The sequence below is a fragment of the Myotis yumanensis genome, unplaced genomic scaffold, assembly GCF_028538775.1.
Source record: "Myotis yumanensis isolate MYYU_CA2020_CCGP unplaced genomic scaffold, mMyoYum1.0.hap1 SCAF_13, whole genome shotgun sequence".
Lineage (NCBI taxonomy): Eukaryota > Metazoa > Chordata > Mammalia > Chiroptera > Vespertilionidae > Myotis > Myotis yumanensis.
In genome coordinates this window covers 17,227,088-17,254,848 of record NW_027223764.1, presented here as the reverse complement: position 1 = coordinate 17,254,848, position 27,761 = coordinate 17,227,088, and the positions used below count along the sequence as shown (strand labels likewise).

At 57.7% G+C, this 27,761-nt stretch overlaps 3 protein-coding genes across 10 annotated transcripts; 1 reads left to right on the top strand and 2 right to left on the bottom strand.

Annotated features, from left to right (window-relative positions):
• Positions 1 to 49: 49 nt before the first annotated feature.
• Positions 50 to 16,113, bottom strand: PSD (pleckstrin and Sec7 domain containing). Of its 4 annotated transcripts, none has more exons than XM_070432405.1 (17): positions 16,069 to 16,113; positions 13,102 to 13,839; positions 12,728 to 12,830; positions 11,939 to 12,293; positions 10,769 to 11,209; positions 9,311 to 9,505; positions 9,063 to 9,143; positions 8,763 to 8,875; positions 8,070 to 8,128; positions 7,871 to 7,960; positions 4,093 to 4,136; positions 2,465 to 2,655; positions 2,308 to 2,378; positions 2,047 to 2,204; positions 1,730 to 1,874; positions 1,319 to 1,462; positions 50 to 859 (listed from the first exon to the last, which is right to left on the bottom strand). In XM_070432405.1, the coding sequence occupies exons 2-17, from the start codon at positions 13,753 to 13,755 to the stop codon at positions 629 to 631; spliced, it is 3,075 nt and encodes a 1,024-aa protein (XP_070288506.1). In that variant the 5' UTR covers positions 13,756 to 13,839; positions 16,069 to 16,113; the 3' UTR covers positions 50 to 628. The 4 variants fall into 4 exon arrangements, with proteins under 4 accessions (XP_070288506.1, XP_070288505.1, XP_070288508.1 ...); XM_070432404.1 differs by lacking the exon at positions 16,069 to 16,113 and adding an exon at positions 15,051 to 15,139; XM_070432407.1 differs by lacking the exons at positions 11,939 to 12,293; positions 16,069 to 16,113 and having other exon boundaries at positions 13,102 to 13,190.
• On the top strand, positions 10,252 to 19,715 carry FBXL15 (F-box and leucine rich repeat protein 15). Of its 4 annotated transcripts, none has more exons than XM_070432413.1 (5): positions 10,252 to 10,322; positions 17,625 to 17,755; positions 17,929 to 18,082; positions 18,429 to 18,934; positions 19,386 to 19,715. In XM_070432413.1, the coding sequence occupies exons 2-5, from the start codon at positions 17,715 to 17,717 to the stop codon at positions 19,573 to 19,575; spliced, it is 891 nt and encodes a 296-aa protein (XP_070288514.1). In that variant the 5' UTR covers positions 10,252 to 10,322; positions 17,625 to 17,714; the 3' UTR covers positions 19,576 to 19,715. The 4 variants fall into 4 exon arrangements, with proteins under 4 accessions (XP_070288514.1, XP_070288513.1, XP_070288515.1 ...); XM_070432412.1 differs by lacking the exon at positions 10,252 to 10,322 and adding an exon at positions 15,486 to 15,862; XM_070432414.1 differs by lacking the exon at positions 10,252 to 10,322 and adding an exon at positions 15,497 to 15,834.
• Positions 19,075 to 27,546, bottom strand: CUEDC2 (CUE domain containing 2). Of its 2 annotated transcripts, none has more exons than XM_070432416.1 (9): positions 27,407 to 27,546; positions 21,687 to 21,773; positions 21,190 to 21,333; positions 21,033 to 21,094; positions 20,823 to 20,947; positions 20,561 to 20,740; positions 20,361 to 20,422; positions 20,221 to 20,281; positions 19,075 to 20,138 (listed from the first exon to the last, which is right to left on the bottom strand). In XM_070432416.1, exons 2-9 carry the CDS (start codon positions 21,758 to 21,760, stop codon positions 19,992 to 19,994), a joined length of 855 nt encoding a protein of 284 aa, XP_070288517.1. In that variant the 5' UTR covers positions 21,761 to 21,773; positions 27,407 to 27,546; the 3' UTR covers positions 19,075 to 19,991. The 2 variants fall into 2 exon arrangements, with proteins under 2 accessions (XP_070288517.1, XP_070288518.1); XM_070432417.1 differs by having other exon boundaries at positions 21,687 to 21,770.
• Between the last annotated feature and the right edge of the window lie 215 nt (positions 27,547 to 27,761).

Genomic DNA, 27,761 nt, shown 5'->3' with positions numbered 1-27,761 from the left:
TCTACCCTGGCCCAAAGCTGGGCACTGGAGAGAAAAGGAGGTCCAGCCAGCAAGTCCAGAGCAGTTTTATTGGGGGTGGAGGCTGTATAAAGGGCAGGGCCCACTGAAGGAGGGAAAGCAAGGCCATGCTGTCCCCAGCCTGTGCATAGGGGCCTGGGCATGGACACCCTTCCTCCACCTCTGGAAGGAGAGAAGATGAGCCCTCAGGAAGGAAGGAAAACCAGCTCGTCCCCAACTCCTGGCCTCTGTCTGAGCCAGGCCCCAGGATGGAGGAGGGTTGCTGGTGTCAGGGGTGGGGGTGGTCTCAGCAGAAAGCAGAACCTTTGCAGGCCTCCCCCCACCTCAAAAAAAAGCATTAAAAGTCCAGGGCCCTGGCCCCTCCCGCCCTAGCCCCCAGTACGAAAAAGTGCAAAACATTATCACAAAATGGGGGGGTCTCAGAGGGGCTCTAAGCCTGGGCTCCTGAGGCCCATGCCCTAGCCCTGCGCTGCCCCGGACACCGCGTCCGGCGCGGTAGGGCCCTGGGCCGAGGGGCTCTCGGGGTTCGCCCGAGGCCGGCCCGGGCTCGGGCAGGGCCATGTCATGCAGGTGCCCAGGGGGCACCCCCCCCCCCACTCTCACCCCCAACTCAGGGCTTCCGACGCCCACTGCCTGCCCCTGCCCGAGGCTCTGAGCCATGACATTGAGCCCGGGGCTGGCTGGAGACATTGCGCTGCAGGGCGGGACTGGAGTGAGGTGGGAGGGCTCCATCCTCTGTGCTGCCAGCTTGGGCCAGTGCTGCCTCTACCACGTCCAGCTCTTCACTGCCTGCCTTCAGCTTGACCCGAAGCAGTGCTGCATATGTGCCATAGCGGGATTTCTGAGGCAGAGGGGCAGAGGCTGTGAGCCAACTCTCCACCCTCTGCCCATCCCACCCCATCTCTACCCCGTCTGGACCAAGGAGGGATACCTAAGAAGGTTAGGAGATGGCAGGTTCTTGCCCACTCTGAACCCCCAAGGATGTGACATGATCCCCAGTAGGTTGGTGGCCCTCTATGGGCTCTCAAGATTGCCAATTGTAAGAGCCAATGTTTCTTGAGCCTTTACCAGAGTTGGGAAAACAGCACTTGACAGACATCTCACTCATTACCCTAGTGAGTACAGAATAGTCTCCCTGTCCCACAGAAGAGGAAACTAAAGCTGAGAGGGATTAATAAGCAAGACCCGGTCCCACTCAGGAGTCCATGCCCTGAACCACTAGTCTGACCCTGTATTGGGACACAGACGTCCTGCTAATGGAGACAGGTGGCACACAGGTGCCCAGGGCCAGGAGGCTCACCTCAAACTCCAGGTAGGCCTCCTTCTGCCGCTGCTCCTCAGCCTCCTTACCCCGGGCCTTCTTGCCCAGTAGGGCAGCCTGGTGCTCCTGCAACTCACTTGCCATGGCCTTCAGCTTGGCCTCATGGGTCCGCACTTGCTCCTCCTAGAGGCAGAGAGAACACGGTCAGGGTTACTCTAGCACACACAGTGCCTTTGTGCAAGTTTATTTAAAAGGTGCCCCTTTCTTAGGATGAACAAACGACTATGTCTGGATTCACAGCATGGCAAGTAGAGTGGCAGCTGGGTTTCAGCCCATTCGCCCCCACCACCCCATGACCAGTGTCCTAATCATAGCCAGCAGTCTTGACTGCAGTTGGCCTGAGCCTGCCCTACTCCATCCCATTGGCCAGGGGGACAGAGCTGCGACTACCTGGGAGAGGCGGGTGGCAGCGCTGGGCAGCAGAGGGCGGCTGAACTTCTTCTGGGAACTAACAGCAGCTGGGAAGGGGGGTGCAGAGAACATGGCGGCCACCACATTGATGCGAGTGATCCAGGACTGCATCTGCTCCAGGCTCCTGAGGAGATAGCACAGCTACTTGGGACCTGAGCCCAGGATTCCTACCCAGGAGGGCTAGTCCTGGCTCAGGATGTGGCCTGCGAAGGAAAGAATCCATCCAGGAACAAGGGAGGGGAGCAAGCTGGGAATGGAGAGAAGCGGCCTGGGATGGGCAGGAGGAAGGCACTCACGAAGCCTGGAAGAGGAAGACCCGCCAGTCAGCTGTGCGCAGGTAGAAGACGTGGGGCCTCTTGCTGTAGTCCCTGGCGCGTGTGGCCAATGCGTGGTGGATGCTGATGGCATTCTTAAGCTCTGCCTCCGATAGGGCCTTCCCAGGCTGGTACTCCTCCTGCAGGATGCCCATCTTGTCCTGGCCACAGTCCCAGCCTGGCCCAGCCCAGCCACATTCCCCAGAGCCAGCTCAGCCCCCACCCCTTGGGCTGGCCCCGAACCTTCTGCAGGTAGAGGATCATGCCCTTGAGGATCCCATGGAAGCTCTTCCAGCCCCGTTTGCCCCGAGGTGCTGGGGAGAAGGGAAACAGGTCACGGGAGGCCTGGGACAGGCCCGCTCCCTTCCATTCCCCCAGACCCTCGCACCAGGCCACGTACTCTTCCTGCAGTCGGGGTCTGCGTGCACCTTTCGCACCAGGGCCCCGTGCTTGTAGACCGCGGCCCCAGGCTCGGGAGTCAGGTCCAGGAAAGGGCTGGAGCCGCTGCCACTGCCCCCGCTGACCCTCTTGATGACCTTGGGGTTGGGGTCGGCCAACTCAGACAGAGAGCGTCTCAGCTCCTCCTCGTCTCTGCAGGTGTGATCACCTCAGAGAGGGCTGGCTATGAAGCCACACCCTCCCCTTTCAATCCTGGCCTCTGCTCCCCCAGGAAAGCCCCTCTAGTGTTTGTAGACAGAAGGGCTGGGGGAGCTGCTGCTCTCAAAGGGTGTGGCTCCCCGCAGCCTGAGGCCCCTGGAATCATAGTTCCCACCTCAAACCAGGTCTCCCCACTCAGATCAGGGCTCCAAGGGGCAGAATGGCTCCTCAGATTACAGCCCCCAGGTCTGTTCCTTCCTCCCCTCACATGTAGCCAACCCCATCTTCTCCATTTCTGCGCGCACGCACACAGACACACACACACACACACACACACACACACACACCCCTCATAGCCTTCTCTACCAGGACAGACATATGTCTGACTCAGCTGTCTCAACCACACCCACCACCAGCTCACAGCTTGTTGGCAAAATGGTGTCAGAAGTAGCTGCTTCCTAGTGGTCCCCTGCTACATCCCTATCTGCAGGCTCTGTCATGTATCATCTGACAAGTGATTCTGTCTGTCACTCGGAGCTCAACCTGCAAGCTCCCTATTGCCTCCCACATGTAGCCTATAATACATCCCTACCAACACTCTCTCCTTCCACACTCCAATCAGGCCTGTCCCCTTGGTCTCCCCACCCCATACCCACTTCAGACATCACATATTTGCCGCCCAAATGTCAACTTCCCTTTTTCTCTTCCCAAACAAACGTTTCCCCTTTCAAGTCTTGCCCCCCAAGTCCCAGTCCTCCAAGAAGCTTTCCCTGTACCCCAGTCCTAAGCTCTGCCTCCTGAGGTCTTCTCTCCCACCTGCTGGGAACTCCCATCTATACTGAGCAGTGGCTGGACTCTTAGCAGATACTAGAAAATACATGATTTGTTGACCGTTTAGATGAGGGCTCTACCCTCAGACTGGGGGGCCCAAGGCTAAAACGGGGCCTTCTCTCTCAGATGGACTCTTCAGGAAGTCTCCAAGACTTCTTCTGAGTCTCTGTTTCCACTGGGACTATAACAGTAGACAATGTGGGCCCTTGTTCTGTGACACTTAGGGCTCCCTGGGACCCAAGAGGGGTCTCTCATGCTATTGGCCCAGGGCCCTACCTCCAGAGACTTCTGTTTTCCCACTAGGATTGCCAAGGGACCTCCCCTTCTGCAACCCTCCTCCTAGGCCAGCTGACAATGGCCACTTACCCCAACCCAGCTTGTCATAACAACCCAGCTAGAGACAAGACACAGAACTCCAAGTCCAGGCAAGCATCTCCAAAGAAGGAAGTGAGGCGACTTTACTGCCTCTCATGGCCTCACCCACCTCCCCTGCCCCACAGCCCCAAGACTCACAGGGCCCACCTCAGCTCTCTCCACCTCTCCAGGCAGACCCTTCCCCACACCCACATCTCTACCCCACCACACAGCCCCAGGACTCACATGGCCCACTGCAATTTTTCATTCTTGATGGAGCTGTACAAAGCCTGGGGAGGGAAAAACAAATCAGGGCAGTGTGGGTCAATCCTGGAGGAAGGTGCATCAGGTACCCCAATGCCAGAGCCAGAGCCCTCCCTCCCATATGGGGGAGAAGACAGAATTGAGGAAGGGGGCAGTGGGGTGTAATGACCAAGAACACAGGCTCTGGAACGGAGTACTAGGACCTGGGCCCAGCTTTGCCACTTCTGCAGCAATGCTTTAAGCAAGTATCCATGGGGAAGAACACAGTACCACGTGTTTAATGAAGGGAAAGCCATTAGCACAGGGTATCCTCATATGTGATTGATGCACAAATAATGGCAACTGCTAATATCTTTGTTGTTATTGTTAAGAGGTCATCCTGCTCAGATCCTTGGTGGGAGAAACAGCTCTGGAGGGAACGGAAAACAGTATTTCAAGAAGCTCTCCTTTTCCCAAACGGCCATGCTTTGGGCCTGTTTTACAGCCTAAAACCACACAGAGCACATGGGGAAACTGAGTCCCCGGAATGGGAACTCACTGTCACTTCCTTCCTCGGCCAATAAGAACATACTCGGAGGGCTCCCAGCCCCAGGACAAGCTGAAAGCACCCCAACCCAGACTGCCCCCTCAAGCCAAATGCCAGGGTGGTCTAGCCCCAGCCGACTCCCACACCTCATGTTACTAGGGAGTGAACATTAGTTTAAAAGGCAGCGGTTTCAGCTTCCAAACCCTGCACACGCCAATCTCCCTGTGGATCTCTCAACCAGTCACTTTCCTTCAGTGCAGCTGGCCTGGGGGACCTGTGGGACCTTGTGGTGGTCAAAGGAGAGAACGGGCGGGAGGAGTAGCATAGGAGACCCCTCTTCTTGGGAGTGGCCTGCAACATGGGTCCACACTAGGGCCTCCACTGTGGGGGTGCTCCCCACAGCCTGTCTGTGAGTAGGTGTGCCCGAGGCATGTCTGTGTCAGGCTAAGCGTGTGGCGTGATGCTGTTTGCATGTGAGCTGGGTACAGTGGTGACGTAGGCACCTTCTCTGTGCTGGGACCCAGCCTCCCCCCAACACACCAAGGCCTCTGACTCTCACTGCCCACGGCCATGCAAAACAGCCCCCATGAGCACACCCTGTCCAGCGCTGAGTACACCCCACACACAGCACGACCAAGCTTATGCACACACAGCTTCCCAGCACACACCCAGCCCAAACCCAGCATAGCTTGGACTCTAAGCCTTCACTCTCCAACTCTCTGGCCAGGAGGCTGAAGTGGCCACCGACATCCAACCCGCAATCCTTGTCCCCAGCCTTCCAGTTCATCTCCTGCCCTTTTTGGCCCCCAACCACATCTCCCTTCCAAAGTCCTAACCCCCTCCGTGAGCCCCAAGTCACGCTCCCATCCAGAAGATCCAAAGGCCCTTTAGTTTGAGGTTCCCACCTTGATCAGAGGGTCTGTGCTCTCCCCCCTGCAGTCCATGCCCATCCCCGGGGACCCGTGGGCTCTGTCCCTGCTGGGCTCCCCGCCTCAGCCCCACCGGTGCCCTCCTCTGCGCGTTCTGCCTCGGGTGCCTCCTCCCTCCAGCCACCCCCGCAGCCGCCTAAGTCGCCCCCCAAGTCGCCCCCCAGCCTGGCGTGGGCCGCAGCCCCAACGCCCTCACCGCCTTCTTCTTCTTGCGGCTCTGCAGGCGGCTGACCACCAGGTCCGTGTAGAGCACGGGCTTGAGGCTGCGCGAGCGCTGCGGCCACCCGTAGCACAGCGTCTCGGCGCCGCGGTGGGTGCGCCCGTAGCGCACGGAGCACAGCGAGCGCGAGCGCAGCCGCCCGGCGCTGCTGTGGATGCTGTTGACGCCGATCATCCTGGCCCCGCCGTCGCGCCGCGGCCCCCGGCCATGTCCCCGCCCGCCCTCGGCCCGGACGGCCCGCGGACGGCTTCCCCCGACAGCCGGGCTCCGACCGACGCAGGACCGCGCGGCAGCGGCAATGTCGGCTCCGCGGCTCCGTAAGCGGGAGGGGGGCGCCGACTGGGAGGGGAGGGCGAAGGCTGGGGCGGGGACGGCGCCAAAGGGAGGCGTCTGACCGAGGAGGGGCCCCCAGCGGCGCGGCGCGACGGGGGAGGGGCCGAGGGAGGCCAGGGAGCCCCACCTGCGTGGGGGCGGGCAGGTCTGGGGCTAGGGGTCGGGGGCGCCGGGAGCCCCTAGGCCCGGAGCTGTGAAGGTGGGCGGGCCCTGTGGGTCTAGAACTCCCTCCAAAGCAAGTCAGGGTTTGGGGGGGTGGAGCGGGGGGAGTGGTGGTGAGGAGAGAGGTCCGAGCGCCTCCTGGCGGCCCTTTTTCCGAGCCAGGACTGCCACGAGGCGAGGCGAGCCGGCAGCGCAGGAGAGAGGCAGCGTGGAACCGCTCTGGCCTCATCCAACTCAGCGACTCGCAGCTCCCTCCAACGCCCGTGGGTGCACCCCAAGTACACACTCCCCAGTTACAGACATACACCTCAACCAACCACATGCACCCCAACTCACGGACACTACAAATTCAGATGCACACCTCGAAATGTGCAGTCATTAACGTAAAAACATACACCCTCTACTCACCGACACGTTATAGATCAGACAGCCAATTCATAGATGTACATCCCAACCACGTAAACAACAAACGACACCCCCACCTCAGACACACACCTAAGCCCTAACGCACAAACATACCCAAATCAGACAAACCCCATTGCTTCCGTGGTCGGCAAACTGCGGCTCGCGAGCCACATGCGGCTCTTTGCCCCCCTGAGTGTGGCTCTTCCTAAGCCTTAGGAGTACCCTAATTAAGTTAATAACAATGTACCTACCTATATAGTTTAAGTTTAAAAAATTTGGCTCTCAAAAGAAATTTCAATCATTGTACTGTTGATATTTGGCTCTGTTGACTAATGAGTTTGCCGACCACTGCTAGGTCATACACATACAACTCAAGTCAAGCATCCCCCCAACTCCCAATGGTCACCCCCACTCAGATACATCCCCAAATTCGGAAATCCAGCACAACTCAAGCTCACAGACGAGCCCGAGGACACCCCTGTGCACTCACATTTATGTGGTGGCCCAGGGACCCCTTTTCCAAAATTGGGGGTTTCAAGTAAGTTCAGGCCTCCCTGGATGAAACCACCCATCAGGGGGCGGGGGGAACCCTCTCCCCCCCATCCTTTCAGCCCCAGGGTCACAGACCCCGCAAGGGGCCTGGGCTCAGGCCCGCCCACCAGGAGCCAGAGGCACCGTAGGGATCTGGCTCCAGTTTGGCGCTAACGCTCAGCCAGAACTTGGAAAAGCCTTTGTCCCTCTCAGGCCCCGCTACCTCCGGGCGCCTCCTGTGCAGGTAGCGGGATGACCTTTGTGACTATAAGCCCTGGGCGGGGGAGAGCAGCGGAGGAGGAAGCGATGTGCCGGTGTGGCCCCCACCCCACGCAGGGACCCCTCGCATCCTCGGGAACACAGGAGGAGGGGCCCCAATGAAGACAAATGCAGGGCCCAGCGCCGCCAGATCACGTGGTTTTCAGAGCCACCTCCCCTCCTCCCGCAGTGCGCAGCCCGGACCGCACGGCCAGTGCGCATGTTCCGGAGAGCCCGTCTGTGAGACTTGGGGGGGGGGGGGGGGGGGGGCGTGGAGGATGGGGCGGTACCCAGGCTGAGTCCAGCGAGTCTCGGCTCGCGAGGCAGGGCCCCTCACCTCGCCTTTCTCGGACACCCGCCCACAGGTCCCTATCCCTGCCCCTGCCCGCCCCCCACCTTGAGCAGCTCCCTGGGGAAGTCGCCGCCTTCGTTGAGGCCCTCCAAGTTCCCAATGAAGTCTCCGCAGGTCATGCGCTTCCCGATGTTCTAAGGGAGGGAGCAGAGGCCTGTGGACCCGGGTGGCCCTTGGCCTTCCAGGCCTTGAGGTCTTGGACAGGGTCTGTTTTCCGGCTCCTTCCCGCCATACCCCACTCACGTGGCCGTGGAGATCGGTGTTCAGTAGCATGAGGGCGCAGGTCAGCGTGTGCGCACCGTCTAGGGCAGAGTTGACATTCAGCCTCCCTGGGACTCTTCCCACCGCTGTCTTACTCAGACTTCCTGCTCATCCCCTGCCCCCTTCCGGGACCCCTGTGGCCCACAACCACACTTTTGTAAGTCCTGAAGCCCATTAGTGAGCCAAACCTCAGCAAAGATTTCTCTTTTCCAGAAGATCCCTTAGAAGGGACCTCACCCCTTTCTCAGGCCACCCTCCCTAGCTCTCTCAGGTGCTGGGGCTGTCCACTGCGTGCCCCCTAACACCCACATGCCTGTGTCTCTGCACGCAACACAAACAAGTGTGCCTCACACACTTATGCGGACCAGTGCGGCCAAACAGAATCCCCACTCAAGCCAAGCACTGTTTGGCACATATATGTGGACAATGGTATGCAAACACACCTGTCACCTGCCTCTTCACAGCACACATGAGACCCTAACAATATGCCTGCCCACATGCACAGTTCCACATCCATGTTGCCAGGTCAGCATGGTCTGAACACATGCATGCTCACATGCCTGCAAGCTTGTGCATTCATTCACTCCGGCACACATACCCATGCACCTAGGCACACACACAGTGCCCATTTGCCTCAGTGACCAGCCAGGAAAGCCCTGTCCCTGGCCTCCTCACCCTCTGAGGACAGAGCTCCAGGATTGCACTGGAAGTATCTCTGGGAGAAGTGGGCCAGCACGCGCTCCCGTTCCTGGGTCTCGCCCATTAAGGCCAGCTCCTTCAGAAACACCCTGGAGAGGAGGGAAGAGGGAGCACGTCACCCCCACCCAAGGTCCCCTTACCAGGTAGCCCTGGCTCTTGGGAAGGGTGATGTCAGGGCAGCTTAGAGGAGGTGCAGAGGCTCAGAGAAGGCATAGCTAAGGCTCTGCACACCAGGCCTGGAGCGCTGGGGCTGCACTCAGAGGGCTCACCACCCACCTGAGAGCTTGGTCCAGAGTCATGCCCGTGAAGACAAAGAACTTGAGGTACTCTCCAGCCACGAGTTTACTGAAGTCATTGCTGTGGGCAGGGTAGAGAGACAGGGAGAGTCTCAAGGGGAAGTGTCAAGGAGCCAAATGGGGGGGGTTACTGAGAAACCTGGGGGCATTAGATAGAGGGGATGTGGAGGTGCTGCCCACAGGATGCATCCCTCCTGCCCCCTCTCATTCCCAGCCCAGTGGTTTTACTTCTTGCCCAGGTGCCGGGCCACATCAGCCTTCCTGAAGCCGTCCAGTCGGTACAGCCTCTTAGCCAGGCGCTGCGCGGCCTCCAGGTCTGCCTTCTGCCCGTTAGACAAGGTGTCCGTGCTTCCCAGGGCCAGCCGCTCTGTGCTGTCCAGCTCTGAGTCTGAGTCAGATACCAGCTGGCTCAAGGGTGGTTCGCTGCCAGGTCAGAACACCAGCTCAGAGATGGGGCAGGTTCTCAGGGGCCATCCAGACCCTTCCTCTGCCTCCAGAGCAGGATGACAGGAGGGGAGACTGGGACATGGGGAAGACATTTTCTTTTCTCCTGAGGGGATTGTTCAGGCTCCCTCCATCATTACCACCTCTCTGTGGAAGTCCTGCCTCAAGTCTAACCCACATCCATGTTGCTGCTGTGGGAATTCTGGCTGCTTCCCCAAGGAAGGAGAAGTTGAGGCTCTAAGCTGCAGTGGGGTGTGAGACGGAGAGGAAAGCCCCACACTCCCCATTCTCCCACAAAGCCCCCTAAGTTTGCTGTTGCACATAGATTCCCCATCACCACTCTGGTCCTTCTCGGACATAGTCTTATATCTCTAAGGATATGGGCAAGGGTCAACACAGGCTGTCAGGGGAGAACAGTAGACGGTCAAAAATTTGAGGGCAACAGGGACAGCTTCCCACTCCTATATCTTTCCTCCTCCCACCCGTTAGGGAGAGGAGCCTCCTCCTTGGTCCTTCGCTTCTACTCACAAAGAAGCAGGTTCTGGGGTAAAGGGGACTGCCGGTCAAAGTGCTCCCCCTCATCTCCTGTCTCCTCCTTTCCTTCCCTTCCCACCCCAGCTGCTCTACTTGCAAAGCCACCTGTCACCCAGAGACAGAGGCCGGAAACTCCTGGTTGCTAGGCAACCCTGTATCTCTGGCCACCCCCTCCTGTTGCCATGGCTTCCATGACTGAGAGGGTAGCTGGCAGAGGAGAGAGCAGAAAGGTTAGACTGATGAATGGACTTCCTGGATAAGGGTGAGAGACTCCTGATTGGAGGGGGAGGTGGCTTGGGAGGGAAGCGATGGGGGAGGCTGGTGGCTGCATCTTTGGAAGAAGCCTCCAGGCTGGATGGGTGTTAGGTCACAAGAATTCTAGGCAGGTGGCCGGCTCTGTCTGGGGAGGGAGGGGCCCTCCTGGAGAGGACATCCTTCAATTCTGAATAGTGGTTTCTCAAGTCACTGGATCTGAGACCAAGGGGGCGGGTGGCGGGCGGGGGGGGGGGGGGGGGGACTCTAAGGGGCTCCCCCTCACAGTCAGTGGAAAGTCCTCCAGGTGGGAAACAGGGCATCTGCATTCCCTAACCAGGCCTATCAGGGGTCAGGAATGCAAACTACCTCTTCGCACTCAGGCTCTGTCCCTTCCAACAGCTGTTCCTAGAGCCCCAGGGGCCTTGAATCTGAGAGACCAAAGGAATCACTCACCTTCCCAGGGGTGCCACCCCCAGCCCAAAGCTGTCCTCCGAGCGGCAGGGACTAGGGGGCTCCTTCCCTGGGGCTTGCTTGGCTGCAGCCTCTGCCTCTTCTTCCTCCCCTCTCTGTGTCCAAGGCCCATCAGCAGCAGAGCTGGTACCAGAATCCGGTTCAAGAGGGGCAAGTGGGGCGGGAACAGGGGGATCAGGCCGGGGGATGGGGGGTTGGGGAGGCAGCTCAAAGGTGAAGAAGGGGCTCTGGGTTGGGCCAGGTGAGGCCAGGGCCTCCAGGGAGGCAAGGCTGGTGTAGGAGGTGCCCTTGGCCCGGTGTGACTCCAAGATGGCTTCGAACACACAACTGAAAGAGTCAGGCCCGTCAGCCGAGGGGCTGGTCCCAGGGAGGAAGGGCACAGGTGACTTGAGAGGCCCCAGGTGAGGCATCTGGGTGCCTGGCCTGCAGGGGCAGGGAAAATCTCCCATCAGGGGCCCAGAGGACAACTCTCAGGTGGCATTTCATTGAACTTTCATACTGACTCTACGAAGGGGTTTATCACCTGCTTTTCACAGTCCCCCAAACCCCTAAAAAAGCCATCTGGATAGGGGCTCCCCAGGACAGGTCCTTCAAGCTATTTAGTGCCTTGGGGCACGCCATCCCTATCCATCCCCAGCAACCAATCCCCTTCCTCTCTCCCTCCGTGCTAATCTCCCTTTCTCCTCCTTCTCCCTGATCCTCTCCCCTCCTGCCATCCCATTTCTATTTCTGGCAACATCTTAGGGGAAGGAGATGAGGCTCCAGGCTGCAGTGGGGTGTGAGATGAAGAAGAAACCCCCACACTCCCCATTCTCCCACCAAGATCCAGGGTATGGATTGATGCTCCCACACCCCAGGCTTAATTCTGGCCTCTGGCCTCTCACTCAGCCCTTTCTTCACCAGAACACCTTTCCTCCTCTATCCTGGCTACCCCCTATCCTCCTGGGTTCTTGCAGATGCCCCCACCCCATTCCAGTATTCTACCAGGCCTCAGGCCTCTGTCCAGAGTCTCCTGCCACACCATGCTGTTGGCACCACCAGCTTGGTCCTGACTCTCCCAACCCCACCCTCATCTCTATTCAGTTGACCCCAGCTCTGCCTCTGGACCAGTGGGAAGGAGCAGCCACTGTCCTCTCCCTCTCCCCCACTCACCGTGCCCCCTCCGAGGCCTCAAACACCTCATCGTCCACATCCTCTTCCCCACCTGCCTCATCCTCATCGCCACTGCTCAGGCTGGCATGAGGACCAAGGCATGGGCCCGGACGTGGGGCAGGTGGGCGGACGGTGCCAGGCAGACCCTCAGAGCTGGGCTGACTCTCGATGGCTGAATCAGCCTCCTCCCGCTCAGCCAGCACTTCATCGATGTTGGTCTCTCGGTAGCACCTCAGGGGCACCGTGTCCAGGTCGGTCTCGGAGTATTTGGCAGCTCGCCCCACAGCCACCCCAGAGCCCTGCCCTGAGCCCACCCCAGGTGGAGATGGGGGGGCCTGCTCTGGGGGCTTAGCACCTGCAGTGTGCACAGGCATCCGGGTCAGGAGGGTATCCAGGTCAGTTTCCTGCCCTGACTATTCTAGGAAGGAAGTCATCCCCACTGCCTCATGTTGGCAGGCGGTTCTTTCACTGTCTCACCACCATTCCTCCTGCTACAAACTCAGCTTGTTCCTGGTACCAGTGGAGTTCATTTTCTACTCTAAGGACTGATCCTTGGTCTCCTCCCATCCCCTCCTTCCACTACCCAGCTTCCTGCAGGTGCCCAACCCAGCCATCATCCCCAACCCCTCCATCCTAGCACATATGGGAAGACGGGCCCCAGGCCTGAGGAAGCATTAGCTGACACAGGAGCCCAGAAAAGGCTGGGGGAGGTTTAAAGGAGGACTCCCTGCTACACCTCGGTGCTGAGAAGGACCTGCCCTATTCCCCTTGCTCCAGTCCCAGCCTTACCTGAGCTGGGGGGTGCCAAGGAGCCATAGAAGAATTCCCATTTGGCTCGAGCGATTCTCTGGGCATGAGAGGAGACTTCCCGGGGTGAGGACCAGGTGTCTCCCTAAGCCAAGGAGGGAGAGGTAGAAGACACCCAGAGATAAAGCCAGACGTGCAAAAACAAAAGAAGATGGGACAGAAACACAAAGAAAAACACTCAGGGGCAGAGATGGAGGTGCAGAGACAGAGGGACAAGCCCAGCGGGCAAGAAAGAGATTTAGAATAGGAGTGAAGGATTCAATGAGTAGCCCACGGGGCCAAAACGGCCAAGGAGCCCAGTCTTGCCCCTTCCGTAGGACTCTGGGGTTCCAGGGAGCCCAAGGGAGGTCGCATACCTGGTTCAGGAGTCCAGTGTCAGCAGGTCCTCGGAATAGTGTGGCCAGGTGCTCAGAGGGCCCCCCCAGCCCATTGGGGAGAGAGGAGTAAAGGCCATCTGCCCCGACCTGAGGTGGGGCTGGCGGCCCATGTAGAAGGCCCTGGCTGCCAGGCAGAGCTGAACCTCCTCCGGCTGGGAGTGGGTCTGAAGTGGAGGCCTCCAGCCGCAACTTGCGGTTGGAGCCAGGCCCAAGAGCTGGAGTGGGCCTGGGAGGAGCGACCCCACCCAGGTCCCAGCTCCGACTCAAGCCTCCGGGAGCAGGTAGCCCATTCAGTGGCCTCACGCTGGCCTTCTCCACAAAGCGGAATATTACTACGGAACTCCGGGCCCCTGGTGGAGGCTGCCCAGTGGGTGAAGAGGGTGCCCAGGGTGAGGGAGCAACACGGGGTGAAGGGGGGCCACGCAGGGGTGTCGAGGGTGCTGTCACACGTCCCAGTTCCCGGCCTCGGGGACCTGGACCTGCCACCCGCCGTAGCAGGGAGCCCGTGCTGCCATACATGCTGGCTGGGGGACTCTGAGGCACAGGGCCTTCGGGGAGCCAACGGCGTGGGCATCGTGGCGGGGAGATGGCACAGTCACCTTCAGAGCAGAAGCGCATGGCACCCTGGGCCATGCTGGGGCCCGGGGGTCAGGCTGGGGGGGCAGGGATGGCGAGGCCAGGTGGGGAGTGAGGGGGCAGCATGCTCTTCTGACGGGCCTGCAAGAGAGGAAGGGGAGCAGGAGGGTGAACCGCCAGGGAGTTGGATGGACAAGAGAGCAGAGACAGGGAGGGGAAAGCTGGCTGGGGCCACTGAGCACCAGGGGCCTAGCCCACCCTGGGACTGTGGCATCATTGATCCTTCCCCTGGGGGTAATCAGGCCTCCTGCTTGGGCTACTTCCACGGAGGCCTGAGGAGAAAAGATTGTTCCCTCCAAAAGGACCCTGGATTCTCTCCTCCTGCCTGGGGACCCTGAGCATCACCTGGGGCGAGGGGGGGCGGAGGGGAAGAAGGAAGCTATGTTGGAAGGAAGGAAGTTGAGTGAGCCTGGAGTCTCTGTGGCATTTTGTAGGTACTACTGGTGTGGGGGGAGGGGAAGACTGGTGCCCCCTCCCTCTGGGCTAGGAGTGTCAGCCAGCCTTCACTATCATGCAGCCATGCGTGCCCCACAGTTAGCTCCTCTTATGGAGGCCCCAATTCAGGCCCCCTGGAAAGAGAGGAAAAAGGAATTGGAGAAGGGGGATTATCTAGGGACCACAAGGAGCTGAAAGGCATAGGGTGAAGGGGAAGAAAAAGGCCTGAACAGAAGCCGCTACCCTGAATACATACATGATGGATGGGAAAGGGACATTTTTGTTCTTAATATAGGTACACACACTCATGCACACACACATACTTAAGGACCAAAATGTCATATACGGTTAAACACATTCAGAGGCGACACGCAGACAGGCACACATACACATGGCTCAGAGACACACCTTCACACAGTCTCACAGTCATAACAACTATGTGTCTCATGGAAAGGCACATGCTTGTTTTACACACAAAGAGATACCCAGATACACACAGAGGGACCCTCATTCTCTAATGCTCACAGATACATGGGCATATCAGATACAGAGACCCACCGGTCACAATGACACACACATACAGGTGCACACTCACACCCATACTGAAGCAGAGACACACACCCTCTCTCCCAACCCCCACCAGTCACTGGTCCCCGGAGGGGGAGACTGCACCAGACCCTCTCCCCCCAGGGGTGACAGATTCTGTCCAGCCCAGGAGGCACCCTCAGGGGGTAAAGGGGCCTCTTGTGGCAATGCAGGGTAGGGACCGGGGTCAGGAGCAGCAACCCTGCTACTCAGGTTCCTGAAACTCAGTTGAGGCCCAGCATCTCCCCGTGCAACCCGGACTCAGTACTCACCGCCGCCGGCTTGGAGCTGGGGCCGAGGAGGGAGAGCAGAGGCCGGGCCCAGCTCGGCTGTGAAAGCAGCGCGGCTCCCGCTGGCTCCCGCTTTCTCCCGGCCCGCCCGCCTCTGCCTCTCAGTCCCTCCTCCTCCCTGCGTGGCTCCGGCAGAGCTAATCTCACCCCCCTCCCAACCCCCGCCCTCTCCCAGGGCCCTGAGCCCTGGAGGCTGCGCTCCACACCCGCCCCCCCCCCCCCGCGCGCGCGCGCGCACACACACACACACACACACACACACACACACACGTTAGGTCTCGGCTGGACTCTCCCGCCAACCTGAGACCCGCCCCTGATGAGGGGAGGATGTATGGAACCGTTTATCTTCCTCCACCCTCACGTGCTCCACCCCGACTGTGTCCACGTTCCTCTCGCCACTGCCCCCTGAGCCACACGCAGGACCCAGCTTCACACGCGTGCCCCGCTCCAGACCTCACTCGTGTCCCTAGGAGGTTGCCACCTGACCTGTTACATGCCACACGCGCTCCCGCCCCCACGAGCTCCCGGCCGCGCCAAGCGCACGGTTTGCGTGAAGAGAGCGGACCCGCCCCCTAAATCCCGGAGACCATCAATTTATGGAAGAGAGACTTGGGGTGCACCGCCTCGAACCCCCCGGGGTTCGGGGTCTCAGGCCCAGGAGACACAGCCCTGACCACGCGCCCAGGATGCAGTAGGAGGTCCATCAGTCAGACTTCAGGAGGCACTTCCTTGATGCCTGAGCTCGGCGCCCATTTAAAGATAAGAGGTTGGAAGGGATGACGTCGGGACTGCAGGTAGTGGGGGGCAGGCAACCCGTGTGCCCTTGGCCAAGGTAAAAGGGGGCCCATCTATTTTTCAGTAAGCGCCGCTAGAGTTCCTATGGCAACCGCCTTCCCAGAGAAAGCCCGGGCAGGCAGATGGTGACCTCGCAAAGAAGAAGGGGTCTGTTTGGGTGGTCGGGGGCGCGAGAACGTGCGAGGCAGGGACGCACGGGGCTCACCGCGGGGAGGGGCGGCGCCGGCTCCGCGTGGTGCTGAAGGGGACAGCGCCAGGTTTGTCGCACTGCGCAGGCGCAGAGGCGTTAACAAAGCGGGGAGGAGGCGGCGGCGCGCGGCCGGGGGCGGTGCGCGCCCACGTGGCTCTATTTTAGCAGAGGTGGATCCTTCCAGCTATATCCTCCCCACGCTGGCTGAGGAAGGAGTCAGTCCTCTCCCAAGTTGACCCTCTTTGATCCTTCCCCTCTGCTGGCTTCCCTCTTCTCACTGCTTTGGGAGATGAAGGCATGTGGAAAGAATTCTGGGAAACCCAGGATGCTTTAGTTCTTTATCCCGATTCGCTCCACCCTGGACAAGGCGCTTCCTCCCCAGGGCCTTGGTTTCATCTTTAAAATGGAGTGACAGCACAGACCTGCCCACCTTGCAGAGGTGCCGGAAGCCCTGATGAGATCATGGATGGGAGGGTCACCCAGCTGGGGGACAGCTTTCAGCGACACCAGTAGCTCTCGGAGTCCTTCACACCCTCACCACCAATGGGTGATGGGGAAGGCATTGCTCCAGGGGTTCCCCGAAGCGGACCCTGGAACTAGGACCTGGGACGCCCTGAGAGGGCAGCTTAGAGTCTGAGGCCAGAGCTCAAGGGCGTCACTGCGCTAGGGTAGCCCAGACCCAGACCCCCAACGAAACCCCCAACGGAGAAGCACTACTCCTGGCGGCTGAGCTGAGCACTCTTCTCAGGACTTTAAACCTTCTAGGGAAGGAAAGGGACCCGGCTGGAGATGTAGTTCTTTGTTTTGTTTTATTTTATTTTATTTATTTATTTCAGAGAGGAAGGGAGAGGGAAAGAGAGATAGAAACATGATGAGAGCGAATCATTGATCAGCTGCCTCCTGCACACCCCACACTGGGGATGGAGTCCTGACCGGGAATCGCACCCTGACCTTTTGGTTCATAGGTCCATGCTCAACCACTGAGCCACGCTGGCCGTGCGAGACGTAGTTCTTCTTAATGCGCCCTGCATCTCTTCCCCCAAGGTGTAAGCCCATTCCAAATCGTCCAGGAGTGGAAGGGGTTGGATAGCTCTGTACTTCACAATTAACCAGGAATGGGAGGTTTGGGCAAATTTGCTTGATGAAGGAAGAAAAAGCTAGCTTCACTCATTCAATTCATTCAACAATTATCGAGCACCTACTACATGCCAGGCATTACGAGCCTAGATAGATTCTTCCCATTTTTCAAAGTCCCTAAAAGCAACCAGAGGGCAGAGGGTAAGCCCGGAACCTTGGAATTCCGGCTCTGCCCCTTCTGCGTTTGGCCTTGCTTGCTCCTCCCATCACCACTTCACTCAAAACCATCCACTGGCCCCAGGCAATAAAAGAAGCCAGTCTCTGCAGCAGCATCACGTTCTTTAGACTTGGGTCTCAAGCCCTATAGCGGAGAAGGCGAGATCTAATGTTACAGCACCGGTCTGTTCCGCCCTCCGTTTCGGTATCTATCGCGAACGCTTTCCGATAGGATCCTCAGTGAGACGGCACTCGATTGAATCGGTCTGTCACTACAGCCCCAGGAGGCGGGTTCGCGGCAGCTGTTCCTAAGCCAAATCGAGAAGACCTTACTGCGCACGCGCAGTAGACAGCCGAAGGAGCCACCGATGGAGCCGTCCGGAGGGGAGCAAGAGCTGGGAGCCGTCAGGTACCGAGCACCGAAGGGGCCGAGAGAGTGAAGAAGGACCTGGGGGAGGGGAGTTGACCCGGGACCTGGCCTAGGGGCCGCTCTTAGGAGCTAGGGCGCAGGAGCGTAACGGAGACGGACTCGCAGGTAACAGCGGTCCGGGGACGCCGCCGCCAACGCCCTTTTACCCACAGGCTCCTGGACCTGCCTTGGGAAGACGTGCTGCTCCCACACGTCCTGAGCCGGGTTCCGCTGTGCCAGCTGCTCCGGCTGCAGCGCGTCAGCCGCGCCTTTCGGGCCCTAGTGCAGCTGCACCTGGCGGGGCTGCGCCGCTTCGACGCCGCTCAGGTGAGCCGGGGGTGGGGGTGGGGGTGGGGACAGAGCTCCGCCCCCATCTGGGTACCGCCCTCGCCTTGTCTCCAGCCCAGTTCCCAGTCCCTCTGTCTACCCTTCCAGACCCCCTTAGCCCTCCAGGGGTGCCCTGGAAGAGAGCCACCTGCGGGAAGTACTCTCAAAGGACGAGTACCGGGTATCAAGTCCGAGGGCGCCTGGGGCGTGGGGTCTCTCCTGGGAGGGCAGGTGGCAAGCCCCAGAGGGCAGGCTGCTGCCAGGAGAGAACTCGTCTGGGGCGGATAGGCAGCGCCAGCCCCATTCCCTGCACCAGCTGAGAGTCCAGGTGCCTCCCTGCCTGCAGGTGGGTCCGCAGATCCCGCGGCCCGCATTGGCCTGGCTGCTGCGGGACGCCGAGAAGCTGCAGGAGCTGGCGCTGGCGCCGTGTCACGAATGGTTGTCGGACGAGGATCTGGTGCCGGTGCTGGCGCGGAATCCGCAGCTGCGGAGTGTGGCGCTGGCCGGCTGCGGGCAATTGAGCCGCCGCACGCTGGGGGCGCTGGCCGAGGGCTGCCCCCGGCTGCAGCGCCTATCGCTGGCGCATTGTGACTGGGTAGACGGCCTGGCGCTGCGCGGTCTCGCCGACCGCTGTCCGGCCCTTGAGGAGCTGGACCTCACCGCCTGCCGTCAGCTCAAGGATGAGGCCATCGTGTACCTGGCGCAGAGGCGCGGCGCAGGGCTCCGAAGCCTCTCTCTGGCGGTCAACGCTAATGTGGGGGACGCTGCCGTCCAGGAGTTGGCTCGAAACTGCCCAGAACTCGAGCACCTCGACCTGACCGGCTGCCTCCGCGTTGGAAGCGACGGTGTCAGGTGCCTGGGCCTGGGATCAGTGGGATGGGAGGAGGGCAATCACTTAGCCTCTAGGAGTAGGGATGGGCAGTGATCAAAAGGCAGAACTGGGGTTTCTGCTACCACAGCACCCCCATTCTGAACAGGAAAGGCCTCTGGGATTGCCTCGACCGGAGAGCCCACAGTTGAGAAACTTTATTGAACCAGTATTTACACATTGGCAGTTTTCACCTACATAGATTTCTGGCTTTTCTTCAACCAGGGGAGTTGAGGAGCAGTAACCCTTTTAAGAGACAGGAAGTCTCCAGTTCATGGAGGCATTAGGTATATGACCCCGATCCAGGCCCCCTTCCTTGTGTATGGAAGCAAAAAGTATGCCCGGAGATAGTGGGATACATAGGGGCTTTGCTGGCCTCCCCTACCCTGGGTGTAGTTCTTTGGCGCCCTCAGCCTCACCCCACACCTCCCCTAGGACTTTGGCGGAATACTGCCCTGCGCTGCGCTCGCTCCGAGTGCGGCACTGCCACCATGTGGCTGAGCCCAGCCTGAGCCGCCTGCGGAAGCGCGGCGTGGACATCGACGTGGAACCGCCGCTGCATCAGGCCCTGGTGCTGCTGCAGGACATGGCAGGCTTTGCGCCCTTTGTCAACCTGCAGGTCTGACCCACCCACTGATGAGGCACAGCTGGACTGTGTGTCCGGGCCTGACTATGAACTGTAGGAAACTGGACTGTGTGGGCCTCTGGTAAGAGGCCAATGCCCTACCCCACCCTGGAGCTTCAAATAAAGAGCTTTTTACCCCGTCCTGCCTGGCGCTGCCCTGTTGGAGAAAGGGGACAGACACAGTCCCCCAGCACCCCAGCTCTGGGGCAGAAATGATCAGAGTGCACTCATCTCCTTGGGGCTGCCTTTACTGTGCCCATGGGCAGCTCTGAGAAGTTAACATGGTGGAGAAAGGAGGTAAGAGAAGATGTAGAGAAGGGGTCAGGAGTTAGAGTGGGCCCTGTGTGGTGGTGTAGGGCTTCTGCATCCCTCTGGGATCTGAGCCTAGAAGGCTGTAGCGGAGTCTGGTGAACGGTTCAGTGGAAGCGGTATTTTCTGGCCGGCTTGAGGTTGATGTATGTGGCCTTCATCTCCTCGGCCTCAGGGTTCCGCACATCTTTGAATCGCTCCCCCTTAGTGCTCACTACCTGGTTGTCGATGTATCGGATCAGCTTCTTGGGGGCCTGTCAGGCAATCAGTCAGTGAGTAGCAGAAGCCAGGAGACAGTCTCCCCCGCTCCGCACCCCCTGGAGCCCCCGCTCTCACCTCCTTGGGAGCCATGGGCCGGTGAATCTTCTGATCCTCTGCACTATCCACCATCATGTACCTGCCAAAAACTGGCTGGGTGAAGCTCCTGCCACCTGGAAAACCCTTTAAAAGCCCAGCCCAGCCCAGTCCAGACTCACTTCTGCAGGATGAAGGACTTCAGCTCATCCTTTCGGGGGCCTCTGAGGCGCCTGGATAGGTCCTGCAGAGGGGAAAGCCTGGTCTAGACCCTAGGTCACCAGTAAGAGAAGTATATGTGATAGGCCAGGGGTGGGGGCTTAACACTGAGGAGGAATGTAGCTGGGGCCACATGGGTTAGGGAGGGAATGGCAGAGGATACCTGGTTGGGGCCATCCCAGGCTGGAGGCCCCTCTTTCCCCTCTACCAGCATCTGCACAGCTTCTTCCAGGTCCCCCCGAGCTTTGGCCAGCACCCACTGGGCCTGCTCCATCGAACAGGTCGGGAACACCTCCAGGAGTACATCCACCCCTGACAGCAGCTCCTCCTCAGCACTGGCTGCCTATGGGCATAAATGTTGACAAAAGGCAGTACTTCCTCCTCTTCTGCCCCTAACTCCCTCATTGGTACCCTCCTCTACCAACCTCATCTTGAGTATCCCCAGGAGCAGGAGAAGCCCTAGTCTCTTTGAGCTGTTCAGGCCTCTGCAGGGGCTCTGGGGAGATGGGTACGTGACCTTGGACCTCAGAACTCTGTGGTTGCAGGTTCTCTTAAAGAGACAGAGAGCACCAGGTTTGCCAGTGCTTTGGGGATAGGGGTTATAAGTCATCCAAGTGCCTGATCCCCAGACTCACCTTTGTTCCTGGCACCACTCAACTGCCCTGAGAGCTTCTGCATCATGTCCCCTATTGTACCCCTGAAAAGACAATGAGGGTGGTAAGAAGGAAGACAACTCTGCCTACCCTCCACAATCAGCTAGCACCCCTCCTCTTGGCCCCAGGCAGACCCCACCTTGGGATATGGGCGAAGCCAGGCACATAGGCCTCCATCATCTCAGTGAAAGCCTCCATATCGAAGTTCTCCTCTGATGGACCTGAGGGGCCCAAATCCTCCAGGACCCCGAGCACATAGGAGAAGATGACCTCATCCAAGCCGCTGCAGGAAAGGGACAAGTCAACCGTGGGTAAAGCACCGGACACCTCCCGCACTCCCACCTAGCTCAAGGCTCCAGCCCTCGCCTTCATGGGGCCCATGAGCCAGACCTCAAGCCTTGAGGCCAGAGAATATTCCACCCTCCCTCAGAGCTCTGGTTTCCCATTTGTCCAACAAATGGGACAAGGACAGGATAAGAAGTAAAGCCATACCAGCAAATCATACTCAGCCCTCCCCCACCCCAGGAATAGGGCCAAGTGTTCCCATCCCAGTCTTTCCATTGGCCATGGCCCAGATCCTGCCAGGCAGCTCCAACCCTGGCCCTAGCACGATTCTTCTAGGAGAGCTGCTTCTACCTGAGGTCAGCCTCTGGGAGGTGCGTCTGGACAAAGGCAAGGAGGGCTGCACTGACGATCCTCTCCAGCTCCATTCTCTCTCCTCTTCTGAAAGGACACAGATGTCGGTTTATCAGGCCCTCTTCTGCCTGCCCCTACCCACTAGGCCCAGGGGCAGTCAGCTCCTCCCTCCTGTCCTGTGGAAACCATTTGTTAATGTTGCCCATAGCTTCCAGCTCTCCAACCCTCCCCCGCACCCCCAGGCAGAGCCAAGCCCTCTCCCTGCCCATCTCTCCACCTCCTCCAGCCTGAGACAGGGCAGGGTACTGTGGCAGGGGAAGGTTCCAGAGTGGCAGTGCCCCTCACCCCTCCTGATGACCTCTCTCCATCTCCCCACCCCATGCCCTAGCAGCAGGCCCAGACGCTGTGTCAAGAAGCCAAGGTCTTGGGGTCACATGCCTCCTGGCTTAGGAATCCCATCACTGAGAGGGCCACTTAGCCCCCAAGTCTAACCACAAGGGGCCCATTGTCCAGCCCCCCAAGGAGCAGGCTTAAGAACTGAGCACAGCCCTCCCCCCCCAAGAATGGCCACCCACCTTCTGGCACAAAGGGGCTTTTCTGGCTCCAGGGCCCAGATAGAAGGGGTAGTCTTCCATGAATTCTCTTCCCGACCAATCCTTGCCCTTTTAGTAGCTTGGGACTATCTACAAAGGACTTTCCATCTTCCTTTCCAAGGCCTATGGAGCCCTACAAGATCTGGCCTTTGCCTACCTCTCCAACCTTTCCATTTCTTCCTCACTCCACTCCTGCCCCACTAGCCTCCTTGCTGTTCCTCAAACTTGCCCGGCTTCTTCCTCTCTCCTTCAGATATCCACATGGCTCATTCCCTCACCTCCAGGGCTCTGCTCAAATGTTGCCTCTTCAGAGAGACATTCCCTGACTAACCTACCGAAATAGGTATTCCTCATACTCCTTAGTCCCTTACCCTGCTTTATTTTCTATATGGCTTTTATTACAGCTTAATGTTACTTTATGTTTATTTGCCTATAAACATAAAATAACCTACCTCATAGAACAGTGATGGCGAACCTATGACACACGTGTCAGAGGTGACACGCGAACTCATTTTTTTGGTTGATTTTTCTTTGTTAAATGGCATTTAAATATATAAAATAAATATCAAAAATATAAGTCTTTGTTTTACTATGGTTGCAAATATCAAAAAATTTCTATATGTGACATGGTACCAGAGTTAAGTTAGGGTTTTTCAAAATGCTGACACGCCGAGCTCAAAAGGTTCGCCATCACTGTCATAGAATGTACGTTTCAAGAAGAGGGAGGAGGGGAGGACTTGGTCTTATTCATTGGTATAATCCTAACACCTGCACATAGTCGGTGCTCAATAAATACTTATCGACTTATTTCATTCCCACCCACATGTGCATGACTCCCAAGTCTGTAGTTGGGAGTCAGGAACACATAGCTGGGAATGAATGGCCCAGACACAAAGGTCCAAATGTCAGCCCTCCATCCCATTCAGAAGACTCAGAGGCACCTTAAATTCTACCCACTCTGAACTCACTACATCCTCCCAATATGTGTACATTCCCTCTCCAAATATGCACCTTCTCCTGTTTCACCAGCTGATACAGCAACTCATTCACTCAGCTGCCAAACCTGAAACTTGGGGCTTATCCTTGATTCCTCCCTCTCTCAGTCCTGCCTGTGTACTCAACCAATACCAAGTCCTGTCCATTCTATTCCCTTATTCGTTTCCATTCTATCCACTTCTTCCCAACTTGTCTGGCTTCTGCTCCGATATCTCAACATTTCTTAGGCTAGGTCATGAGTTACTTTTTCAGGTTTTGCTCTAATTAGGTTGAACCATATGAGCTTGCCAGTATTGCCTGTTTTTTTGTCTTGTTTTTTAAAAATGTTTTTATTGATTTTAGAGAGAGGAAGGGAGAGAGATAGAGAAATAGAAACATCGACAAGAGAGAAATATCATCGATTGGCTGCCTCCTGCGCATCCCCTACTGGGGATTGAGCCCGCAACCCAGGCATGTGCCCTGACAGGGAATTGAACCGTGACTTCCTGGTTCATAGGTCAATACTCTAACCACTCAGCAAACCAGCTAGGGCTTGCCTGTTTTTTATTTACAAAATAAAAAGAAAGGCCTCCCTAGCCGGTTTGGCATGGCCCAAGGACTGAAGGGTCTTGGAATCGATTCCGGCCAAGGGCATGTACATCGGTTGCAGGCTCAATCCCTGGCCCTGGTCAGGGTGCATGCAGGAGGCAACCAATCCATGTGTCTCTCTCACATCGATGTTTCTCTTTTTAAAAATCAATGGAAAAATATCCTCGGATAAGGATTAACCAAAAATAAATAAATAAAAGAAAGGGTATGGCCCTTTCAAGTAGCATCAATGTTGGTTTCTGAGGCATCACACTCTCCTGTTTTCCTACCTTTCTGGCCATTTCTTCCCAGCGTCCCCTCTCTGCTGCCCTGTCAATGTGGTAGCTAAGCTCAGGCTCAAAGCTGCTTCTCCTCTCCCCCCACTCCGTACCCCCTCTCTCTCTGGAAGATCTCATCTGGGACCACATCTTTATTTTTTATTTTGTTAATCCTCACCCGAGTATATTTTTCCATTGACTTTTAGAGAGAGTGGAAAGGAGGGGGAGAGACAGAGAGAAACATCGATGTAGAGAGACATCCATTGGTTGCCTCCCTCATGTGCCCTGACCAGGGCCAGGGATCAAACCACAACCAGTACGTGCCCTTCACTGGAATCGAACCCGGGACCCTTCAGTCCACAGGCTGATGCTCGATCCACTGAGCCAAACCAGCTAGGGCTGGAACCACATCTTTATGTACCAACTCCATGTCACCAGTTCCCAAATGTCCAGTCCTCTAGTCCAGTCTCCCCTTCTGTGACACCCAAGTCTTTTACTCCTCCAAAGCTGTCCTCAGTAAAAGGCATGTCCACACACCAGCTTTTCCGGTCACAAGTATGGGAATTATCCTGGATACATCCAATCAGTCACCACGCCCTGACCATACATCTCTCAACACATCTACTTCCCTGCATCTTTATTCCCACTCGGCTCCACCTCTTACCTGCACGAGCTTCCTCACACTTCTCCCACAACCAGCTTTCCCCTAACCATCTATTTTCCACAAAAATCACAGTTGTGTGATCTTTACAAAAAAATGTTTTTACTGCTTGACTTCCCTTCAGATAAGTCGAGATTCTTTTTGTGGCCTTTGATTCGGGGCCTTACCATGCACCACTGGGTCACTCTGGCTTGCTTTCAGTTTGCCAACACTCAAACTCTTTCATGGCAAGGGCCTTTGCATGAACTGTTTCCTCTGCCTAGGCAGCCTCCACCTCCACCCCTTCACTTGTCTAATTCCTTCAGGTCTGTTTTAAATTCCTTTTCTCAAAGGATGTTGTCCCTGACCCTCACTGCACACCGCCTTTTCCTCACTTAGCAGCACCTTTCACACTATTTGGACAATGTTGAATGTTTCTTCTAGTTGTTTCATAAGGGCAGGGATTACAAACCTGGCTTATTCATCAATGTACTCTTAGCATCTCCTGTGAAGTAGACACTCAATAAACACTGCCTGCCTGCTTTACAGGTGAAGAAAAGGAAGCTCAGTGGGTTGAGTGACTTGCCCAAAGTCACATGGCTTGACTGTGGTAGTCAAGTGTATATTGTAGGGGATAGGAGGATATCAAGACTTCTCAGTGGGCTGAGACAGGCCTACCATCTATAATCTGTTTCCTGGTCCCCTGAGTGTAACATAGGGTTGCTGTGACAGCACAGGGGTCACTTTGGACAGCAGGACTAAGAAGCTGTAGCCTAACCAGGGGGGCATGCCTGTCTCTTGCTCCAGACCTTAGCATGGGCCCTGGGAAGGAGCAGGACTTGTCAGACCAGGCATACCAGATAGATCCCTCCTGCAGCTCCCCCCCCTCCCCCCCATAAGTCAGTCCCCTAGAGAGACCACATCTACCTTCAGTTACATCAAATCATGGCCCCTGTCAGTTGCCTGGCAATCTCACTGGGCCAAAGGCCACGGATGCTGCATACTGGTAAAAGCCCAATTTCTAGGGAGGAAGCTGTCAAGGATGTGTCTGATGCCTCTAGATTTCTAACCAAGGTCTGAGGGCTAGGGAGTTGTTATTGGGAAACTCCTCACTGTGGGCAAATACAATGTCTTCTTCTCCCAGGGGAACATCCTCCCTCCTCCTGTTCTTGAGCTGCCCAAACTCTACCTAGCCTCCAAAGCTAGCCACTTCTTTCTTTCACCCTTCTCCATCCCCCTGGCCTTCCTCATTTCTTTCCTGCCCAGAGGCTTCTAACATTTCTCCTCCGTTGTCCCTGAATTGGGGAAGCTGCAGCCTGGGCAGCCAACCTTCTCCAGAGGAAGAACATGATCTCCATAAGACTTTCCAAATTCCGGATGTAGCTCACAGAAGCCCATTACTCCTGGGGGCTCTAAATTGAGATTCACTGATTATTGGCAAAAATGAAAGGTGGCCTTGTCCTGTCATAAGTCCTACTTAAATACCTTTGATAATGGTAATAATAGCTAGCCCTTACTGTGACTGCTTACAATGTGCCGGGGATGGTTCTATGCACTTTACATGTATTGACTTACCTAACCCTCACAATAACTCTAAAACATAGATACTAATATTATCATATTATCCCATTTACCTAAAGGAAATGGGGAACTGATAGGTTAAGTCACTTGCCCAAGGTCACATAGTGAGTTAATGACAGATTTATACCCAGGTAATATGGCTCCAGAACCCTCACCGTTAACCACTACACTGCACCAAAGCTCATGATGTAAATGCTCCTCTTTCCTGGGTTGGCCCTCTTGCCGACTCCACCACCTCTGCTCACACCATTCTCCCCATTCTTAACATCTTTCCCTCGGCCTCTCATTCTGCAGGGCTCATTTCCTCTCTGCAGCCAACCCTGATGGCCCCATCCCCACTGCCCCCAGCTGGCCTGAGCGCACCCCCAGCACCAGGCACAGGCCTGGACTCTGCAGATGCTCCATACAGACCCTCTGGGAGAAGGAGGACCTGGGGGAAGGGGTACAGTTCCCTTGTGGAGGGGAGGTGCTCAAGGTGGAGGGAGCACAGAGGCCATGGGGGGGGGGGGGGGGGAGGAGTTCTGGGCGCCCGTGTGGAGTCAGGCCCGTGGCACTCAGAGGGTCTGGCGTGGAGGCATTCACTGCTTCGCCCCGCCGCTCTGAAGCCCGGCCCCTGGGGCCCCGGTTCCACAACGCAGGTTCCAGAGGACATCGTGGTCCCCTCACCCCCCAGGCAGGTCTTAAAGGCAGCAAGGACGCTGATGGCACCAGGCATCCCGGCATCCCGGCATCCAAAGTCGGGCGGGAACACACACGGGCGGAGGGGGCAGCACAGGAAGTGGGACGACAATGATGGCCGACCCCTGAAGCAGGAGCTCCCTAAACAAACGAGCGAGGTACCCGCGAGGCTGCAGGACCGTGGGCGCGAGGGCCTGGGGATGCGGCTGCGGCCCCGGGGGGACACGTGACGAGGAGGCCTGAGCAAGCTGGGAGGGGCCTTGAGACAGGCCACGGCGAGAATCAGAAATGGGGTCCGGGGGTACGATGGGGGGACACACAGGAGAGGTACCCGGGCCAGCGCCCTGCGGCTCCCCGGCCCTGGGCCGGGAGCGGGGGGGACATCACCTGCTCCGTCGGGCGCCGCCAGCTACCGGTCCCGCGCGGTGCAGCTCTCATCCCCCGGCCCCGCCAACGAGATCACAGGCGGGGCCCAGAGCGGTGCGCTCCCAGGGGCGCCGCGGCCACCATGTTTGAGAAGGGCAGATGCCCGTGGATGGGCGTGGCTTCCGCTCCCTTTTCAAATTCGCCTCCGGGCTGGGCCGGGCCCCCGCCGCGGCCACGTGTGTTGCGGGGAGGGAGGCGCTGAAGTTGGAGGCGCCGCCCGTGGGTGGAGGCGCAGCGTCCGACGGTATCGCCGCCTGCTTCCGCGTCTTCCACCAACGACCCCATCCGGTGTCTTCCCATCCGCCTTATTTCTTTG

What these genes read in the sequence shown, in the direction of transcription:
- PSD (XM_070432405.1), bottom strand. Translation starts at nt 13,755, where the DNA reads ATGGCCCAGGGTGCCATGCGCTTCTGCTCTGAAGGTGACTGTGCCATC. An exon ending in ACACTGGACTCCTGAACCAG is followed by an intron (nt 12,831 to 13,101) that starts GTATGCGACCTC and finishes TCCTTGGCTTAG; the next exon opens with GGAGACACCTGGTCCTCACC. An exon ending in ACACCGATCTCCACGGCCAC is followed by an intron (nt 7,961 to 8,069) that starts GTGAGTGGGGTA and finishes TCCCTCCCTTAG; the next exon opens with AACATCGGGAAGCGCATGAC.
- FBXL15 (XM_070432412.1), top strand. An exon ending in CAAGAGCTGGGAGCCGTCAG is followed by an intron (nt 17,756 to 17,928) that starts GTACCGAGCACC and finishes TTTTACCCACAG; the next exon opens with GCTCCTGGACCTGCCTTGGG. An exon ending in GCCGCTTCGACGCCGCTCAG is followed by an intron (nt 18,083 to 18,428) that starts GTGAGCCGGGGG and finishes CCCTGCCTGCAG; the next exon opens with GTGGGTCCGCAGATCCCGCG.
- CUEDC2 (XM_070432416.1), bottom strand. Translation starts at nt 21,760, where the DNA reads ATGGAGCTGGAGAGGATCGTCAGTGCAGCCCTCCTTGCCTTTGTCCAG. An exon ending in CTGGGGATACTCAAGATGAG is followed by an intron (nt 20,741 to 20,822) that starts GTTGGTAGAGGA and finishes TTATGCCCATAG; the next exon opens with GCAGCCAGTGCTGAGGAGGA. An exon ending in GGCCCATGGCTCCCAAGGAG is followed by an intron (nt 20,139 to 20,220) that starts GTGAGAGCGGGG and finishes ATTGCCTGACAG; the next exon opens with GCCCCCAAGAAGCTGATCCG.